General features: G+C 56.5%; 1 protein-coding gene across 1 annotated transcript; it reads left to right on the forward strand.

The window, feature by feature from the left end:
- The first annotated feature begins 999 nt into the window (after nt 1-999).
- On the forward strand, nt 1,000-11,231 carry SHKBP1 (SH3KBP1 binding protein 1). Its single transcript, XM_028095647.2, has 18 exons — nt 1,000-1,118; nt 1,324-1,377; nt 1,536-1,581; nt 1,689-1,762; nt 2,061-2,119; nt 2,341-2,421; nt 3,508-3,669; nt 3,754-3,844; nt 3,934-4,124; nt 4,602-4,717; nt 5,505-5,592; nt 5,706-5,822; nt 7,447-7,617; nt 8,546-8,701; nt 9,050-9,146; nt 10,128-10,306; nt 10,569-10,683; nt 10,799-11,231. Exons 1-18 carry the CDS (start codon nt 1,033-1,035, stop codon nt 11,028-11,030), a joined length of 2,115 nt encoding a protein of 704 aa, XP_027951448.1. The 5' UTR covers nt 1,000-1,032; the 3' UTR covers nt 11,031-11,231.
- The last annotated feature ends 3,679 nt before the right edge of the window (nt 11,232-14,910 follow it).

Below are 14,910 nucleotides of genomic sequence, written 5' to 3' on the forward strand. Positions count from 1 at the left end.
GCCCCCTGCCCGGATCTCCAGATCTTGCCCCAAGAAGCTGGGGTGGTAAGGGGCGATAATTCCTGCCCCCCCTCTCCGCCCTAGGGATGGGCACGGGGCCGCTGGTGAGGTCCCCTGGGCCATCCAGGGTGCTAGGGGGTGGGGAGGGGACGCCTCCTCCCCGCCTTTACCTCACTTCCAATGCTGCCTTGATCTCTGTCTGGGAAGGTGGACTGAGGGGGCCTTGGCCCCTACACTCCGCCGTCTCAGAGCCATGCGGTTAATTCCTGACTTAGTTTATTTTTGCAAAACGTCGACCTCCTCCTCCCCCGCCCCGCATCCGCGAAGGCTTTCAATGGGAGGGGCGTCAAAGCTCAAAACTGTCTTCCTCTCTCCTCCCCCCTCCAGCTGTAAATGACACTTCGTGAGGGGAGGGGCGAGGGGAAGCCCTCCCCCCCTGCATGCTTCTGGCAGGAGCACCTCCCTAGGGAGTGGGGGAACCGGGTTGTGGGCAGCCCCCATGGCCGCCTGGAGGAACCTATGGGGCCCGGGGATGTGGGGCGGTGTGGCAGGCGCACACTCTATGTACCTATAATAAATCCTTTGGCTTTGACGGTATATGCCTGTTTGCTCGCGTTTCATGGGCTGCGCCGGGGAGGATGTGTGGGGCGGGGTGGAGGGGGCGGCGCAGGGAAAGACTGTGGCTGCAGAGAACATTTAGATGTCCTCTCGGTGTGTACTAATTTCGGGAACTAAACACATGTCCCCGACGAAACACCTGGATTCTGTTCTTAAAATGGGAACCAGAAGGATAGAGGAATGTTTCGCTAGCCCTTGTATTTGAACTTCCTCAAAGGGCCCTTGCAGTACGCCCCGTCCAGCACAGGAAAGGCTGGTCCCTTTAAGGAGGCGGAGAATTTAACTGCGACGGGTGAGCTCTTTGTCCAATCGTTGGCGGCTCCGGGAGTCTCCAGGCCAATGAGCAGGCGGTGGGGGCGGGGCCCGAGTACAGACCCGGAAGCGGGTGCTGGCCGGCCGGCTCGCCCGGGGACCATGGCAGCCGCGGCTCCTGCTGCCGATGGGGTCCCAGGTCCGGGGCCTCCCGGGGAGGTGATTCATCTGAACGTGGGAGGCAAGAGGTGAGTGTAGGAAATTCCTGAGGCCCCCACCTCGGGGGCGGGGAGCGGAATGGGAGTACCCGCCTCTCCCGGGGGAATCCTTGTCCATCAAGGATTGCTCCGCCTCCTGTTGAAGGCGCGAGTGCCTGGACTGACGCGGTGGCTAGGGAGCCGCGTTCCTTACCCTTCCTCCAACCCCTCGCGTCTGCTCACTTTCCCCGCTTAGATTCAGTACCTCTCGCCAGACTCTCACCTGGATCCCAGACTCATTCTTCTCCAGGTGATCGGGAGAGCGAGTTTGGGGCGGGCTGTGCGGGGGGGGTGGTTCGGGAAGAGACTGTATGGGGAGCCCTAATCCCCCCACTCACCCTCCCCACCCCACCGCCCGCACACACACACCCTGGCCCGTGACACCTGCTCTGTGTCCCCTCCCTGCAGTCTTCTGAGCGGACGCATCTCGACACTGAAAGATGAAACCGGAGCCGTGAGTAGGGCATAGAGCTGAAATGGGGCAGCGGGGTAGGAGGAGGGACAGGATACCCACTCAGCCCCGCTCTTTGCCCCATCTGTCCTCTGCCCCCCTTCCGGCAGATCTTCATCGACAGGGACCCCACCGTCTTCGCCCCCATCCTCAACTTCCTGCGCACCAAAGAGTTGGACCCCAGGTTTGCATGGGGATAAGGGGACCCCACCGTCTTCACCTTCTTCCCCTCAGAATGTTCACTTAAGCTCCTCGATCCTATTTAAATCGTGTCCTTAGAGTTTACCCCAAACACACACACACACACAAACACACACACACATTTTCATTGCCCATATATATCATTGCTGTGTAGAATCTTGATCCAGTCAAAACTTGCTGCTGCTTGGGATTCTCTGTGCAGTTTTGAAAATTTCCCCCTCAGAATTCTCCACCCACTCCCACTCCCCAGACTCTGACCCTTAATCAATTCTGCTACCCAGGGGTGTCCATGGTTCCAGCCTCCTCCACGAAGCCCAGTTCTATGGGCTCACTCCTCTGGGTAAGTGGGGGCCCCATTAGCATCCTCGTTGCATAGAAAACGAGCTCCAGCTCTCCTGATGCTCCCTCTCCCCCTCTCCTGAAAGAAGTTTGGGTTAGAACTGAGAGCACTGGAATTGGTCCTGGGTCTCAGGGGGAGTGGTGGAGAATGAGCTAGGGGAGGGGGATAGGATCTGCCTCAGTACTCTCCCAAGTCCCAGCTTTCGAGTTATTCTGCCTCAGTTCGACGCCTGCAGCTGCGGGAGGAGTTGGACCGATCTTCTTGTGGAAACGTTCTCTTCAACGGTTACCTGCCTCCGCCAGGTGGGCACAACCAAGGGTTGGAGGGGAGGGAGGGGGGACTGAAGACTACATTTCCCATAAGGTCGCAGCTGTGAGCCCTGAGACACTATGGGAGTTGTAGTCCTATATCAGAGGCCGTCCTGATGGAAAGGAAGTAGGAAACAGCGTTTCCAATGAGGCAATGGGCCAGCTAGCCTCACTGAGGCTCAGAAGTATGCCCTAGAGCCTGAAGGGGGTTTCGGTCCAGGTTTGATTTCCCTGTGGGGAAACTTAGGAAGAACCGGGGTCCTTTGCGTGGAGGGAAGAAATAATAAAGGGGAGATAATCTCCTTGGGACCTTGGATCAGCCACCCCACTGGCCATGGAAAATATGCCCCAGGGGTTATTGGGAACTGTAGTCCACTAGGCTTTGCTGGTGGGTAGAAGGAATAAAATGGGGAAGTTCAATTTATGACTATTTCCCTAATCTCAGTAGGGAAATAGTCATAAATTTCATGAAGTTTGCCAAATATGAAGATCTCTGCTTTTGTTTTCTTAACTTAGTTTTACTGTGTTGTTTTTAAAAAGTCATTTTTTAAAGTTTATTTATTTATTTAAGTAATCTTTACACCCTCACGGGGCTCAGACTCACAACCCCGAAATCAAGAGTCACACGTTCTTCTGACTGAGCCAACCAGGCGCCCAGTACAAAAGTCATTTTGAATAGAAGCTTTATATCACTACCTTTATACCATAAATAAGTGAATATGAAAATAAAACCCCCCAAATACCAATGTTGTGATGCTTCTGCCTGTCAAGGAGATAGATAGATAGACTTCTGTTTCTTAAAACAGAAGATTAGCAAACACTGAAAAGGTAGCATATGAGGGCAGCACCAAACTGATTCGTCCTTTGTGATGGGCTCAAAGGAACTGAAAAGGGAGTAATTTGCTGTGTGATTGCATGTCCTTGAGTGCCATGTCCCCACACCACCTACAATCTTTTCCCCAGGAGACTATGCCCCACATGGGGGGAAATCAGTATCTGGCCTATTTAAAGTGCTTGTGACGTGGCAGTTATTACAATTAATTACAATTATTGTTGCTCTGCTCCTTCTCCCTGCCATAGTGTTCCCAGTAAAGCGGCGGAACCGGCACAGCCTAGTGGGACCCCAGCAGTCAGGGGGGCGCCCAACCCCCGTTCGACGCAGCAACACAATGCCGCCCAACCTGGGCAATGCAGGGCTGCTGGGCCGAATGCTGGATGAGAGAGCCCCTCCCTCCCCATCGGGTACGTTTCTGTCCCCTGGGAGGCTGGGGCACCCAGTGGGGTCCCTGTGACCCCGCCGTGATCCCCGTTCTTCCCACCCCCAAGGGCTACCGGAGGAGCCGGGGATGGTGCGCCTAGTGTGTGGACACCACAACTGGATCGCTGTGGCCTACACCCAGTTCCTCGTTTGCTATAGGTGCTCGGGGCGGGTGGTGGCCAGAGGCCCGAGCCCTGTCGATGGGGAGGGCTCACGGTGAGGGTTGACGATATCCCCCCATCCCCCAGGCTCAAGGAAGCCTCTGGCTGGCAGCTGGTGTTTTCCAGCCCACGCCTGGACTGGCCCATTGAGCGACTGGCACTCACAGCTCGGGTGCTTGGTGGGGCTTTGGGTGAGCATGACAAGATGGTGGCAGCGGCCACGGGCAGCGAGATCCTGCTGTGGGCTCTGCAGGCAGAAGGCGGTGGCTCCGAGATAGGTAGGGTACCAGGACTTTTCCAGAACCTTCCGCCCTTTAGAATTATGCTTCAGCCTATGGTCTGTTAGAATTCTCTACCCCACTGGAATCCTGTGGCCTGTTAAAATAACCCACCCTATACGGTTCTCACGCCCACGAAGATTCTTTGCATTATTAAGATGTTCCAACCCTTTAGAATTCCGTATCCTGTTAGAATTCCTTGGCTTGTAGAAAAATCCACCCACATACAATTCTCCCCTCCGTCAGAATTCCCTGCCCTGTTAGATCTCCATGCCAGTAGAACCCCAGAGCCTGTTAGAATCTGCATTCCCATTAGAAATCTCTGTTTGCCTTGTTGAAAATCTCCACCATGGTAGAATTCCATACCCTGTCAGGAATCTGGCCCATGGAATCCTCTGGCCCTTGGAGTTCTTCCTGCCCCCTCCCTTCTCCCTCATGAAGCAGGGGTCCCGGCTGAGTGCTCATTGCCCTCCACAGGAGTCTTCCATCTGGGGGTGCCCGTGGAGGCCTTATTCTTCGTTGGGAACCAGCTCATCGCCACAAGCCACACGGGGCGCATTGGGGTGTGGAATGCCGTCACCAAGCACTGGCAGGTCAGGGTGCTGGCCAGCCTGGCTGCCTCCTTCCCTGGTGGGGTGTCCAGACCATACAGACCCGGGGAGGGGTTCCTTTCTGCCCTGCCCCACCTACAGAGCGCCAGAGAACCCAACGGTGGACCAGATCCTGGTCGGGGTGCTGGCGCAATAAAGGCCTAAGGGACGTCAGGTCAGGGAGGCCTTCTGGAAGAGGGGCTGCTGGACGGACAGGAAAGATGGTGGGTTTGCAAAGGAGGAGAGAGGAGTCTCCAGGCACTGAATGGGGGAGTGGGGGGAGTGGAGACACTGTAGGAGGCAGAAACCCAGAGGGAGACGAGCGAATGTCTGTCATTCCCTCTGCCCTCCCAAGCCCTGTCCAGAATGCAAGGAAAAAGACACCTGCAGTGTTGCTTTCTCCTGTCCCGTGTGTTTGGGAGAGACAGACAGAGACAGAAGGAAACAGACAAATAGAAGTAGAGCAAGTCAGAAAGGGGACAGAGCGAGGGAAGGGTGGACAGAGAGAAAGGCAGTGTGGTTACGTGAAGGGATACAGAGAGACAGACAGGACTAGAAAAAGCCAGAAATACAGAGTCAAAGAGAGGCCAAGAGACAGAGGCGCTGACTCAGAGATTTCCAGAGATGGGGAGACACAGATGGAGATAGTCCTGGAGCAGGTGAGGCTGGAGAGAAGCGGACCTAGAAACCTAGGGTGGGTTCTGGAGTTGGGGGGGGTGCCCTGAGGGGTGCTGTGGAGGTGGAGGCAGGGACGCCTGCCTGTGCCCCAGCCAGTCCCGCCTGCCCCCAGGTCCAGGAGGTACAGCCCATCACCAGCTATGATGCGGCGGGCTCCTTCCTTCTCCTGGGCTGCAGCAATGGCTCCATCTACTATGTGGGTGAGCAGCGGCCAGCACCCCTCGTGCCCGAGAACCTTCCCGGGGAAGTGGGAGAGGAGGGGAAAGCCTGGGCACCTCGAACAAGCCCGCTCTACCCTCCCTGCCCACCCCAGATGTGCAGAAGTTTCCCCTGCGCATGAAGGACAACGACCTCCTCGTCAGCGAACTCTACCGGGACCCGGCAGAGGACGGGGTCACGGCCCTCAGCGTCTACCTCACCCCCAAAACCAGTAAGCTCTGATGGGCTCCCCGCCCTGCCATCAGCCCCGGCCCACAGCTGGCTCCCCACCACTTGTGGAGCGTGACCAGTGAGATTTAGGAGGGGCCGGGAGGGGAGATTGAACTCTTGTTCAGTCATTCAACAAACACTCACCGGGCACCACTTGTGCACAAGCACTGTTCCAGGGGCTGCACTGTGGCGGGCCCCTCCAACCAGGGCAGAGCTGGCCCCTAGTACTTCATCTTTGTGTTTCTTTTCCACCCCTGCATTTAGGGCATGACGCCTGCATGCTCATAAAACAAAGAAGGTGCACGTTTTACAGTTCTCTCACTTGGGACAGTTTTTTTGTTTTGGTTTCTTGACTTCAAATGCAGAGCAATAGGCTCCTTTGTGTTTGTTTTTTATTGAGCTGTGATTCACACAGCAGAGCATTCACCGTTGGAAAGTGTACAATTCAGTGACTTTTAGGAGATTCACAAGGTTGTGCACGCATCACTACTATGGAGTTCCCGAACAGGATTGTTAGCACCCCAAAAAGGAACCCTGAACTCGTTAGCCATCATACCCTGTTCTCCCTCCTGACAGCCCCTGGAAACCTAATCTACATTCTGCCTCTGTGGATTGGCCGATTCTGGACATTTCATGTAAACAGGACCATAACAATATGCAGCGTTTCGTGTCTGGCTTTTTTCACCTAGCATAATGGCTCTTTTGTAAATTTCTTTTTTCTTTCTTCTTTTTTTTTCATGGGGAGTGCTTTCTGGATCTTAAGATGACCTTGCCTGCTCCCATGTTGTGAAGGTTTTCCCCTGTCCTTTCTCCTAGAGGCTTTGCAGTTTTAGCTTTTTATATACAGGTCTCTGCTGCTTCTCCCATTACTTTTTATGTATGGCGTGAGGTAAGGCCCGCGGTCCATTTTTTTCCCAGCAGCAGTAAATGAGTAACACACCTAACTTCACACCTGTCATCAGCTTTCCTCCCTGGAAGGCCCCTTGCTGATTTCATGTATTTATTCCTTTCTTCCCCACCCCTCTGCCCACCACATGCCTCCACACTGTTATCTCTTCATTTGTTTGTGTCCTTACAAAATGGATGTTGTCAGCAGGCTTTGGATTCGCAGAAATGCTCCTGGGTGTATATGTCAATTTTCCCCTTAGTTTTGCCCACCCTGCCCTAGGTTTAATGTCTGTCCAGGTGGCTGTGCACAACCCTAATCCATGGCTTTGAGCCTCTGCACAAAATACGAAAACCACGTTTTACCTACCCTCATTCCTTAAGATGGTCCATTAAGTCTCTGACCACTGCAAAATTATCGTGCCTGTCTGGAAAGTTGGCGAGGGTGGGCCGTCCCTCAGACACTGGGTTGCGTTTTCTTGTCTTGCCGTCTGTTTATATGTCTGTTTTTCAGTCTTTTGCTCTGTAACCCCATCTCCTTCTGTGTCTGTCTGTCACTGTATCCCTCTCCGGAGATCCAGTTTCTTGGTACCCTTTGCCTCCCTGTTTCTCTATTTTTCTATCTCTGTCCCCTGTCTTATGAGCTCTGTCTGTCTCTGTCTCTCTCTTGTTTTCTGTCTCTGCTTCTCGCTCTCTCTGTCTCTGATCTGTCCCTCTCTTCATCCTCGGCCCCTCCCCAGGTGACAGTGGGAACTGGATTGAGATCGCGTATGGCACCAGCTCCGGGGGCGTGCGGGTCATCGTCCAGCACCCTGAGACCGTGGGCTCAGGGCCCCAGCTTTTCCAGACCTTCACCGTGCACCGCAGCCCCGTCACCAAGATCATGCTCTCGGAGAAACACCTCATCTCAGGTGGGCCTCGCCGGGCTGCCCCTGCTGCGCGTCTCTCTGCAGGACACTGGCCCAGGTCGGAGTGTGAAACCGGGGGGTGGGGGAGGGAATTTTAACCTGGGACAATAATTGCAGAAGTGTGAGATGGGTCCTGTAAGGGGACCCATCCAGGTGAGAGTGAGTAATTCATCAGTTCCCCAAACATGGCTTGAGCACCTGCTGTGTGCCAGGCACAGGGGATAGAGTGACGGACAAGACAGGCCAAGTCCCTACCCCTGCGGAGCTGATGTTCTGCTGGGGATGGCAGATGATAAATACGTCAGAGTAGAAATCACCAACAGGCAATGATGAAGACCAGGGATGAAAGCAGAGCTGTGTGAGTGGCTAGAGCTCGGTGGGGTCACTGGGGAAGGATCTTTGAGCAGAAACAAAGGAATGCCCCCCCCCCGTGGGGACAGGCATTCCAGCAGAGGGAACAGGCATTGCAAAGGCTCTGAGCTGGGAGGATGAGGGATGGATCTGAGGAGGAGCAGGGAGCCCCTGTGCCTGGAGCGGTGTGGGCGAGGGAGAGGGTGGGGCTTTGTGAGCCATGCAGAAGACCCTGTCCTTGACCTGGCACAGGTGTTCACAGGGTCCCCCTGGCTGTGTGTGGGGCCAGGCTCTGGGGACAGGACAGGAGCAGGGAGTCCAGGGAGGAGGTGATGGTGGACAGGACCAGGGTGGGGACAGTGGCAGGGTTAGGTGAGATCAGGCTCTGGAACGATTTTGGAGGCAGGACCAAGAGGATTTTTAACCATTTGGAGTTCTGGGGCAGAGCGAACTCTCTGAAAGGGAAGAATTCAAAGGGGCCCGAATCCTGACACCTTTGCGGGGGTCGTCGTGGGGCTCGGGAGGGTGGGGCAGTGGGGATGCAGGCCTGACCTGCCGCCCGCCCCCCCTTGCTCCTCAGTCTGTGCCGACAGCAACCACGTGCGCACGTGGTCCGTGACTCGCTTCCGGGGCATGATTTCCACCCAGCCCGGCTCCACCCCGCTCGCTTCCTTCAAGATCCTGGCACTGGAGTCGGCCGACGGGCATGGCGGCTGCAGCGCCGGCAATGACATTGGTGCCTACTAGCCCCTGGCACCCCCCCCCCCCGCCCCATGCGCCCTGCCTGACTCCCACTGGCCTCCATTGGCCCCTTACCTGACCTGCCCAGCGGGCCTGGTTGACCTCCATTCACTCCTCGCCACCCCGCATTGAATTCTGTTACCCCATCGAGTCCTCTGCCTGCCACCTGACCCAGGATCCCCACGCTGCATCCGTGAACTCCACTGACTGTTGCTGACCCCCAGCCCTTTCTGAGCTCACCCAATTCCAGAAACCTGGGAATGCAGACCTGGGGTCCTGGGAGGGATTCATCGGTGGGGAAGGAGGCAGAGCCCTGACTCCCCCCTCCCCCGTCCTGGCCCAGGCCCCTACGGCGAGCGGGATGACCAGCAAGTGTTCATTCAGAAGGTGGTGCCCAGCGCCAGTCAGCTCTTTGTGCGCCTTTCATCTACTGGCCAGCGGTGAGGACCGTCCCGTCAAATGGGGTTGGGGGGTGGTCGGAGGAGAAGGCAAGATCCCAGCTGGGTCGTGGAGGCCAAAAGAGGGGACACTTGAAGGAATAAAAGCTAAAAGGGAGCACAGGGCCGGGTCCTAGGTTTGGGGGCTGGAGGAATCAAAGGTGTGACGCATGGTTGGCGGTGAAGCTGGAGAAATCCCAGGCACCCCTGCTGGACCTCAGGCAGGTGGCCCAGGGTGGTCAGGGCCCGGGGTGGGGGCAGGAGGCGCGGGCACAGGTGTCCGGGCCAGGGGGTGGGGTGCGGGCCGCGGGGGAGGTGCTCGCCCCAGCCTGGGAAGGGGGCCTGTGACGGTTTTCTTGAGGAGGGAGCCCTGGGGTTCCCAAGGCTGCAAGTGACCAAATAGGACATCCAATGGGGTGCGCATGGTCCGGGAGCTGGAGCAGTGACCAGGCTGCAGGGGGCCTGTCAATCACGCGTAAGAGCCGAGATTGCCCTGAGTGGGCTGGGGAGCCATGGGGCAGCACAGTGGGGAGCACTGTGGGGGCTGGACTGGAGGTTGGATAGGAGCCCCAGAGCCCAGGGAGGAGGCTGGGACAGGTGCCTGACGGGAGCAGGCAGCACTTGACCAGGGCCAGACAGGAGGGGAGGAGGGGGCCCTGGGAGAGACCCTGGAGGCCGAGGGAACTGGCCTTGGGGAACGATAGGAGGTGAGAGAGGTGCCCAGGATGACTCAGGCCTTCCTTGTGACGGGACCAGGGCAGAGCTTCAGATCTGGGGGAGAATCCCAACATCCTGGGACATGTTGGGGCTGCCGGGCGGGAGCCATCCAGGAGGCAGCTGCACCCAGAGAGAGTGCACTGGGGAAGGATAAGGGGGCTTGGGGTGGTGGTTGCAGAGGCAGGAACGGAAGCCATAACGGTGGGGTCTGAGGCCCGGTGAGAAGACGCGCTAGGGCCAGGGTGACCCCCTCCCCTTCTGTCTTAGGGTGTGCTCCGTGCGCTCGGTGGACGGCTCCCCCACCACTGCCTTCACGGTGCTCGAGTGTGAGGGCTCCCGGCGGCTTGGCTCTCGGCCCCGGCGGTACCTGCTCACCGGCCAGGCCAACGGCAGCCTGGCCATGTGGGACCTGACCACCGCCATGGACGGCCTCGGCCAGGCCCCTGGTACTCCCTGCCCCGCCCCCAGGCCCCTCTCCTCAACCCCCTTCCCCAGTCTCCCTCCCCAAGCCCTTGGCCTCTGACCCCTTTCCTCTGCCTTTGAACCCTACCTTGCCCCTGCTTGTCCACCCCTCTCTCTTAGCATCTGACCCCTGTCCCTGGACCTCTGCATTTTTCCTCCTATCCTGACCTCAGTCCTTGCACACAACGCGTGTCCCTTGTCCAGTGATCCTTGTCTTGCCCCCCGACCTGTTTCCTTGCCCCCCAGCCGGTGGCCTGACAGAGGAAGAGCTGATGGAGCAGCTGGAGCAGTGTGAGCCGACGCCGCTGTCTTCCTCCAGGAGCTCTCTCCCCAGCCCCTCCCCCCGCACCTCTCTCACCAGGTAGGCCTGACCCCACTTCCCCTTTGTGCAGTGGGGGCGGGGGGGGGGTTGCTGCTCACCTGCCTCGGATGACCCGGATGACCCGCACTGACCCTCATCACCCCCCCCACCGCAGTCTTCACTTAGCCTCCAGCAACACCTCCCTGTCTGGCTGGCGCGGGAGCCCAAGCCCCCCACAGGCTGAGGCCCGGCGTCGTGGGGGAGGCAGCTTCGTGGAACGCTGCCAAGAACTGGTCCGGGGTGGGCCAGAGCCCCGACGGCCACCGACACCAGCCCCTCGGCCCCCCGTGGGGCTGGGAGCTCCCCTTGCGCCCCCCAAGGTGAAGCTCAATGAAACTTCCTTCTGAACACAGCTGCCATGGTGCCTTTGGATACCCAGGTCCCCGGGGGGAGGGTCGGGGGGTGGTTTCTGGTGCCTCCCTGCTTCCTGTCAGAGCCCTGGGTTCAGGGCCAGGGCCTCCTTGGAGTGGTCACTGTTACTAGGCCCCCACTGTACCCCCTTTTCTGGAGCCAAAGTCACCCTCCCCTAATAAAGTTCTCACTGCCAACACCTTGCTGACATTCCTAGAGGGTTTGGGGACCCCCAGGGAAAGGGTCGGAGAGATGTGGGGACTGGCCAGATGTCCGGCTATAGATTCAGGAACATCTGGCTCTCTCTCACTTTAAGCGAAGAAAGAGAACGTAATGGTTTGCCCCTGGCTTCAGGCATAGCTGGATCCAGGGATTCAAAAACTCATCCAGAATGTCTTTCCACCTTTTGGCTTTGCTTGCCTCTGGGATGCATCATTCTCAGTCAGGTTTTCCCCTCTGGGTGCCAAGATGACTCCAGGTACCTCCTTAGCAACTTTTTTTTCTCTCTAGCAGCAGCGGCAAAAAAAAGAAAAAAAAATCACACGACTGATTCTTACTGGCTCGAATGTAGTCAGATGGCCACCCCTGAACCAATCACTATGGTGGCCCGTGTGATGGAAGCCTTCCATTGTTCCAAGGGTCCTGTGCCCTCACAAGCCAGGAGGTGAGATCAGCCCAGGCCTCCCCTCCAACCAGAGGAGGAGTCCCTGAAAGGTGAATCAGGGTACTGTTCCCACAAACAGGGATGAATGGCTGCAGGTCAACAGAAACACAGATGTTGGCTATACGATTGCGACATCCTTAGTGTTTGTACCCTAAACCTCGCCACGGCCAACACCTTGCCCACATCCCTGGCTGCCCAGTCTCATCCCTTTCCTGCCCCTACCAGAGAGGTTATGTGGGACAGGTTCTGCTCACTCCAGCTTAATATCCTTGAGGTTTTCCCCCAAATAATACCTATTCCTATGGCAACTTCTGAGGAAAGTTTTCTGCCTCTTTTCCTTGGGCTGATGAAGAGGAGAGGGGGCCAGACTCGGGAGGAGGGATTTTAGAATATGCCAATTTGAGAATTCCGAGTTTCTGGAATGCCACAGTTTCCGTAACATAGTGGAGAAGGGTCCAAAATGTAAGGGAATCTAGAATGCAGGAATATTCTAGAATGCTAGTGGATAAACAGTATTAGGGTTCTCCCCTGCATTTCAGAGAATGGAAACTAGAGGTTTTGTGACAAAAGGACCTGGAAGTCAATGATTCTAGAACAGGGGAGTGTTCTAGAATACATATGAATCTACGGTCGTAGGAATATTTTGTATGCCAGAGTTTCTGGAATGCTAATTATAGGACACAGAAAGCAAATCTGGAGTACTAGAAAATCTAGAGCATAGGGGCATTCCAGAATGTCAGCTCTTCTAGATCACTAGAGGGTTTGTTTGCATTCCAAGAAATCCATAATGGCAGGGGGTTCTGGATTGTCAGAGAATTTAGAATATGATTGGGAGATGAGTGATTCTAAAACATGAGTGTTCTGGAATACCTGTGAATCTCAAACTCTGGAAATGTTTTTACATGCTGGGACATTCAAAACCCTGGGGGGTGTTTGAATGTTAGGAAGTCTAGAACATAGGAGGGGGTTGGGATGCCCGGGAATCTAGAATGTGGGATGTTTTATAATGCTCCCAGATCTAGAATATTGAGATAGTTTTTCCTTGCCAGGGAATCCAGAACACTCGTGTTTCTGGAATGCTGGTGACTCTAGAACTGAGAGAGAGAATCAGAAAATCTGAAATACTAAAGAGATTTGCCTGTCTGTTAATACCAGGGATAATACCCTGCATGTGAGCACATGATGGGAGGAAGCTTCCAGAATGCCACGGCTCTAGCACTCTGAGGGATTCTGAAGGGTTGAGAGCAGATCAGGGTCCAAGGGATGACATAGAAACGACCCTGGGAGATCTGGCACTGACGGGGAGGGATTGGGAGCGGGGGACTCCAAAGTCAGTGGGGATGGGAAGCCAACACCATCCCCGGAAGTTGTAGTGGTGAGCCACAGGCTGTTGCCTAGCAACGAGCATTGAAGATGCCCCGGATCCCAGGCAGAAGGGAGAAATTTCGGCAGCGCCCCCAGCAAATGCTCCAGCCACAGGGTAGGAGGTGAGGAGGAGGGCAACGGGGGTGGGGGTGGGGGTTGTCAGGATACGCCATCCTGCAGGGCCATCTTAACCAGATTGCGGGGGCTTCACAAAAACAGGGACACAGAGCACATTCAGTGGGCAGTCAGGGACTCCATCATCATGCTAGGACTGCCCACGAATGCCCACGAGTTGGGCCTGAGTGTCATCGTTACTGCTCTAAGGGGCTGCGTGTCCCTGGATGGCGGGTGGGCCCAAATTCTTGGTGTCAGTGTGGGATGGAGGCATGGATTGCTGTAGGTGGCAGTAACAGTGTGCGTGTGTCTGCGTGGGTTACCAGGGTGCCTCGCTGTAACGGCGGGGAGGGTGACGGGGTCGCCCGTCCATCCTCCACACTCTCCACTGGAAGAAGGAGCAGGAGTGGGGGGGTGAGGACTAGTCAGCTGGATCGGTTGACATTCTTAGCATAGGGTGGGCCCTATATGGTCAGGGCCCGTGGCCTGGTATCCTGTGGGGTTGGAGCCTGTGATGCACTGGGGGCGGAGCTAAGGATCCAGAACCGGAAATCTTAAGACTCAAACTGCGTGGAGGGATGGGGCCTAGAACCCGGGGGGCGGGGCAAACATGAAAGGGGTGGGGCTTGGGATGCTAAGTATGGGGCTGCGCCGAATTCACTGTGGGAAGGGCAGTGACCTGAAACTCAGAGGAGAAGGGGCCAAGTGGGGAGCCAGATCTGAAGCTCAGGGGGCGGTGACCTTAGAAGAAGAGAAGTGGGATGTGTAATTGCGAGGAAAAGGGTGGGGCCTTGAATTTATAATGAAGGGCAGGAGCTGAGCTTGAGACCTACTGCTTTGGGAGGCTGTAAGCAAGGCTTGGAGCCTGGAACTCCCTAAAGAGAGTGCAGGTGGGGCCTAAGGCTCCCTGAGGCTTGGGGCTCCTGGACAGACGGTAAAGGACCCTAGGAAGGGAGGGGACTGGAATTCTCTAAAGAGAGAGTCTGCAACTCTCACTTGGGAGGGGTGCTGTTGGGAATCTTTAAAGATTCAGGTTAGGGAAGGGGCGTCTGGTAACCTCTAGGGGCAGCGGTGGAGAGTGGTGTAAGGAGAACAGCTCTCTCGGAGCAAAGTCTGTGGGTCAGGGGCCGAGCCTGGGTCCTCTGAGGGACAGAGGCTACAGCCTTCTGAGGAACAAGCTTTTGCTTGTTGGACCTGGAACCCGTGACGCACAGGGCCTTGAGAAGAGGAAATCCTTTGGGAAGGTACAGAGTGGGCCTGGGACCTCAGAGGGGCCAAACCTGGGGCCTACTGTAGGATTAGCACTCCCCCCCACACCCGAATCCTGAGTCTCTCGCATGGGAAGTGGACAATTCTGGGGGCTTCCAGCATTTACACCAGTCAGGGAGCAAATTCTGATCAAATTTCTCCCACAACTGTGAACGAGGGATGAGGCCTGTGCGTGAGAGTCTAGTTTAAGGGACCCTGCCCACTGCCTACGCATCCCTCCCAGCTGTGGGAGGGGTCCCGGGGTCTCCACTCTTCAGCTTCTCCTTCCCGAGTCGGTACCGGACTCCCGATTTCCCCTCCAGCCCTGGGAACCCCAGGCCCCAGCGCCCCCCGCCCGGCACCTGTCCCTCTAGCCCCTCCCCTGCCGTCTTCCGATTGGCCAAGAGGGCAGCGCCCCCTGGCGGCATCGGGCTCTGATTGGCGGGAAGTTCGCAGCCGCGGCTAGGACTGTGGAGAAAATGAGT

Source organism: Eumetopias jubatus, unplaced genomic scaffold (genome assembly GCF_037043125.1).
Source record: "Eumetopias jubatus isolate StellerSeaLion01/CBP00866 unplaced genomic scaffold, mEumJub1_p1.0 scaffold_10, whole genome shotgun sequence".
In the NCBI taxonomy this organism is placed as follows: domain Eukaryota; kingdom Metazoa; phylum Chordata; class Mammalia; order Carnivora; family Otariidae; genus Eumetopias; species Eumetopias jubatus.